Here is a 5,603-nt window from a genome sequence, read left to right as displayed (position 1 = left end):
GCTGCTTGCTTCTTTTTTTTCCTTTTCCCCTGTTGCTCAAATAAATAGTGTTCTTTCCCCAAACCCCCTTCCCCTCCTCCTTCTGCAATCTCAGCGCCTAGCCCAAATCTGTTTTCTTCATTGTAACCTCAGCTTCACCGCAATTAATTTTTTTCCCCTCTGGTCACAAGATAATTCCTGACGCCAGTGAGTCTGGAGGTCAGACGAACAGCAAATTGGGGAACAAGGCGGCACTAATTCCTTACAAGTTTCCCTTGAAAAATCCTTTGCTTAAAAAAAAAAGCTTCTTTGCTGTTCAGGGATTTATGACCTCGGAGGAACTATGGGTTCGAACTTGGGCTGTGGGTGGACTGGCAGGCGGTAGGGGCGCTCAAAGATCTGGGGCACTGCCAGGAAAAGGCAAATTCTTAAAGTTAATGGTTTTAAGTGATTTTTAAAATCCTTGTTGGCAAAGAGGCCCGCCTCTCCCCAGTATCAGCGCTTCCTCATTCTTTGAATCCGCGACTCCGCGGTATTCGGCGTCAGACCAGCCGGAGGAAGCCTGTTTGCAATTTAACCGGCTTGGGAACGCCCAGTGTTCGCGGAGGCGGGGCCGAGGGGCGCTATTTTGCATAAACGGGCGTGCCCTCGAGGCAGGCTCTATAAGTGCAGACAGCGGCAAGCGTTCGCGTATTACAAGCTGCGCTAGGGGTCTTCTAGTTTCGCGTCTTCAGCACCTTCAACCTCACTCTTCAATATGAAGGCGCTGAGCCCAGTTCGCGGGTGCTACGAAGCGGTGTGCTGCCTATCGGAACGCAGCCTGGCCATAGCGCGAGGCCGTAGCAAGGGCCCCGCAGCTGAGGAGCCGCTGAGCCTGCTCGACGACATGAACCACTGCTACTCGCGTCTGCGGGAGCTGGTACCCGGGGTCCCGCGAGGCACTCAGCTTAGCCAGGTGGAAATCCTGCAGCGCGTCATCGACTACATCCTCGACCTGCAGGTGGTCCTGGCTGAGCCTGCCCCTGGACCCCCAGACGGCCCGCATCTTCCCATCCAGGTGCGCGTGCGCGTGAGCCGGGACGGGGCCAAAGCTCCAGCGCTGGGACACTTCTGGAGCCCTAGAACTCCCAAGGACCAGGAGTAACTGTCCCTTTTCCTTCTCTCTCAGACAGCTGAGCTCGCTCCGGAACTTGTGCTCTCCAACGACAAGAGGAGCTTCTGCCACTGACCTGGCCGCCCTGGCGCCTCCAGGTGAGTATCCCTACCTTCTCGGGGAATGTGGCGGCGGGAGGGTGAAGGGAGGCTGTGCTTAACGGCAAATAGGCCTTTAAAGGGATTACCGCTCTCTCGATTTAGGAAAGCCGAAGCCAGAGAGGGGCAAGTGACTTGCCCATGGTTACATCAAATGAATGACAGAACCAATTCCCATCATCCATTGTGCAACCTAACCCTTAAACGCATGTTTCCCCCCAGTGGCTAATGACCTGAGAAAGAAGGCGGAGGTCCGATTCTGTTCGTAGTTTAAAGTAAACGGAGTTGTGTCTTGCTCGGCTCCCTCCGAGTTAATGTCAATTCCAAGAGGGCGGAGTCCTGCAAGCTCCGCCTTTGCGCCTTTGGCGCCAATTGGGTGGGGGCCCCGTGGGGCGCAGAGTTATCAGCTGGAGGTACAGACCAAGTTTCCTCCCTGGCACCGGCCAGTCTGCTAATGGCCCACGCCTGGGCGCGCTTGGCGGGAACTGATGGCCCCCTGGTCTTCTTTCCTCCCTGTCCCAGAACGCAGGTGCTGGCGCCGGTTCCGTGTGGGACTCCAGGACCTTCTACGGCCGGAAGCCCGAGGGCATGGATGGGCCCCAACCTCGCCCTGCCCACTTGACTAACCCAAACCCTTGCCTCGAGGCTGGACCTGGCGCCCGGGAGCGAAGGACTGTGAACTTGGGTGGCCTAAAGAGCTGGGCACCAGCTGGGCCATGTCACCCAGCTCCCACACAACCCAAGTTTTAAAGACTGCCTTTCGGTGTGTGGAGGTGTTGGGGATGTGTCTGTTCTCCTAACTGCCAAGGCAGCGGTAGAGCTGGTCTTCTGGTCTCCTTGGAGAAAGGCTCTTGTTGCCCTGATTATGAACTCTATAATAGAGTATACAGCTTTTGTACCTTTTTGCAGGAAGGTGACTTTCTGTAACCATGTGATGTATATTAAACTTTTTATAAAAGTTAACATTTCGCATAATAAACGGTTTTTAAACACTTGTGGATAGAATTTGATTAATACTAAAGTACTAACACTTTCTCACAAGGCTGAATGTAAGAGAAATAAAATGTTCTTGGAGCTTGGGAAAAGCAAACTCGCTTATTCCTCTGAAAGGGAGATGGGAAAATGCCCAGCTAAGATGAGTGGAGAGCAGGGTAGAAAAGGCCCATGATGGGAACCCCATATCCACTGAGGTTTGGGTGCAGTGAAGATCCTGGCCCTGTCCCCTCATTTCACAGATGAGGGAAGACTGGAGAAGGCAAATGATGCTTAAGGTCACCTAGCAAGTTGGCTCAGGACAAAAGTCAGGTCTCCTGAGTCCCAGTTCTTAAATACCCTGATTACTGCTTTGCTACACTAGCAGGTGGCTCTCCTCTTCAACATGTCTAGTAGAGGATGTGGGAGTGCAACCTCACTTGGTACCCAGACAGGTGATGGTTGACAGACCCATTTCAGAGATGAATAAAGAGATCATTGAGCCTCCTGTGTCCTTCAAGTTCTGTGGTTTGGTTTTCCAAGTTGGAAGTAGGAGGGGGGTCTCTTCCCTCAAATCTCCAGTCATCCTGAAGGATTTGGCTGCTGGTTGGGAAATAGTGGTACAAATCCCTGCTCTGCCACCAGGTAGTTGCAGACCCTGGTCTGGCAATTGGAGGAAGAGGCCGTACAGCCCTCATTTCTTCTGTTACTTCCTTTCCATAACACCTCCACTGAGAGCCTACTCTTTATCCCTATTTTACAAATGTGGAAACTGAGGATCAGTAGATAATGGGTCTGAGGCAGAGGTAGCATAATAACTACAGTGATTATGATTGTAATGGACAAGACCAAGTCCTGAGACTGATGGTTCCATGGAACCAGGCCTGAGAGTGGGGCAGAGGGCAAGACCCCCAACCCATGCCATCCCTCTGCTCCCCAACCTGGCAGCTCTTCCAGGTGGGCCTCACCAGATTACTGTTTATGATATGATTTCATCTGTGTGTTGGCCCCTGGCATGGTTACTTCAATATTTCATAACAAACAGGTCACGTCATCACCCTTTATGCCTTATCCATGGAGAGCTTTCAAGGGTGAACGGGCATATGGTGGGGAGGCAACCATTGCCTGTGCCAACCATCCTCCCAGCCAACCAATGGTTCTTAACCTGTTTCCTGGTCTCCTCTCATGATCTGATGGAGGGTTAAGAACACTCTTCAGAAAATAAACACGCACGCGTGCATGCGCATGCACGCGCGCACACACACACACACACACACACACACACACAGCAATAGCAGACCTCCCATCCCCTGGGAAACCCTCAGTACACACACACACACACACACACACAGAGCAGACCTCTGATCCCCTGGGAAACCCTCAGTCCCCAGGTGAGGAACTCTTGCCTCAAACCAAGTAAGCTCAAGGGCCAAGCTGGGTCTACCCTGGTTGGTTTGTTAGGTGTACTGTGCTCGCTCTAGACAGTGCCACACGCTAGCTACAAAACTACAAGCTAGAGACTGCCTCTCTGGAGCCTCAGTTTCCATATCCGTGTAAGATTGATGATCTTGAGGATACCATACTGAAGCTCCGTCACACCATTAATTGCCAGGTCACACAGCAACTCAACGTCTTTGCCATGCCAACTCAACGTCCTGTTGAGTTCTGCCACCACATGCTGCTTCCTACTTAGAAGTTGTGGGACTGAGGAAGGGTACAAAGAGCTCAATGGATCATTTGCCATGTGACCTTGAGCAAGCCTCCTCACCTCTCCAAGCCTCTCTCCTCCCGTGCCCAGCAGCTGGTGGTTCTTGTATTGCTGCCTCCCTGGACAGGAGATAATGGTGGGAAAATTCTTTGAAATGCATCACACCCCTAGAAGGTATTATTAAGCTAATTCCAAGGAAATTGCCTGTCAGGTCCGCTGAGACTGAGCTGTTCAGGTGGCTAGGACAAAAGCTGAAACCAGCATGCCAATTCATTAGTCATTAGTGAAAGCAATTTGGCCCTAGGTCGGAAAACTCTCAGAAAAAGAGTCTTCTGTCAAAATTACTTACTGAGTGCCGACCAGGTGCCAGGCTCTGTTTTATCTAGTTTTTTTTCCAATCCTCACCACAATCCAGCAAAGTGGGTATCATTATTCCCGGTTTACAGAGGAAACAGATTCAGAGAGGCTGACTAACTTGATCCAGGTCACACAGCAAGGATCAGTAAACTCGACCGTCTAGCTTCAAGGCCCATGTTCACTCTACTCCAGGACAGCTCTTTTTCCTCACCATACTCTGCGCCTGGCACGTATTTGGTCCCCAGAGAGTGCTTGCTGAATGAAAGACCTAAGGCCACCCTAGTCTCCCCCTCATTTATGAAAGGGGGATGACGATATTTCCCTTGCAGGTTTGTGGTTCCAATTAAATATAACATGCATAAAGCATCTACCAGGTTCCCTGAAATGCAAGATTCACTGTTAACTGGGTGCCTTACGTTCGTTATCTCCACAGCTCTGAAATACGGACATTTGGAAGCGGTTTTTATTTTGTAAATTAAAAAAAAAAACAGGCTCAGAACAAGCGAAGTAACTTGCCTGTGGCCACACAGTAACAAAGCAGGGATTCAAATCCATGCCTGAGACACCGGAGATGGGTGTCCTTTTGAGAAGGCCAGTTAGAGCTCTCCCTAGCTGCGGATGCACCCGACAACCTTCAATTATCTGCATCGCCTCATCGCCTCTCACGCCCACCCCTCTTCTTCATTCCCCAGGCTACACCCTAAAAACCTCCTGTCACTCTCTCCTTCCCGCAGAATCGCTTCTCCGAGCGTGCTCTGCGGGTTCCCGGCCCTCCCGGGAGAAAACGGTTCGCCACCCGCCGCCTCTGGGCGCCCGGGGAAGGGCGGAACCTAGGCCCACGTGGCCCGGAGCCCCGCGGGAGGAGCCTGCTCCGTCACGCCCCGGCCCGCCCCCGGCCCTGCGACCAGCGCTGCCCCCCCTCTGGCCCTGGGGGCCGCTCGCAGGTGTTCGCTGGCGCCCGGATGTCTGAGCTCTGGCTCCGCTCTGGCTCCGGCTCCCTCCGCAGCCTGCGGGCGGGGCTCCCAGCCCATCCGGAGCCTCGCGGCGCCCCCGCCGCTCGGCCAGCAGCGCGGCCTCCCAGTTCCCAGCCTCCCGGCCTGGGGGGCCCCCCCCACCCGGCGGAGTCGCTGACCCGACTGCTCTCCCGCTGCCCCCAGCTGCGCTCGGGCTGCTGCAGCCTCGGCGCGCCCCCACGCCGCTTCCTGCCTCGGCAGCTTTGCCCCGGCGAGCGGCCGCCCTGGAGCGCACCCCGTTCCTTCCTTCCTTCATTCTTTCAGGCAACTCGCATTCCTCGAGCGCCTGCAACGTGCCCCGCACAAGGCCTCTCCGACCTTCC

The 5,603-nt window shown here is 53.8% G+C and overlaps 1 protein-coding gene across 1 annotated transcript; it reads left to right on the top strand.

Moving 5' to 3' along the window:
- Positions 1–658: 658 nt before the first annotated feature.
- On the top strand, positions 659–2,228 carry ID3 (inhibitor of DNA binding 3). Its single transcript, XM_036914677.2, has 3 exons — positions 659–1,036; positions 1,148–1,230; positions 1,753–2,228. Exons 1-2 carry the CDS (start codon positions 737–739, stop codon positions 1,205–1,207), a joined length of 360 nt encoding a protein of 119 aa, XP_036770572.1. The 5' UTR covers positions 659–736; the 3' UTR covers positions 1,208–1,230; positions 1,753–2,228.
- Positions 2,229–5,603: the final 3,375 nt, after the last annotated feature.

Source organism: Manis pentadactyla, chromosome 4, assembly GCF_030020395.1.
Source record: "Manis pentadactyla isolate mManPen7 chromosome 4, mManPen7.hap1, whole genome shotgun sequence".
In the NCBI taxonomy this organism is placed as follows: Eukaryota; Metazoa; Chordata; class Mammalia; order Pholidota; family Manidae; genus Manis; species Manis pentadactyla.
The sequence above is the reverse complement of the archived record's forward strand: the minus strand, read 5'-3'. Positions and strand labels throughout refer to the sequence as shown.

Coding starts and splice junctions, on each gene's coding strand:
- ID3 (XM_036914677.2), top strand. CDS start 737: ATGAAGGCGCTGAGCCCAGTTCGCGGGTGCTACGAAGCGGTGTGCTGC. Junction 1,037..1,147: donor GCCCGCATCTTCCCATCCAG/GTGCGCGTGCGC, acceptor CTTCTCTCTCAG/ACAGCTGAGCTCGCTCCGGA.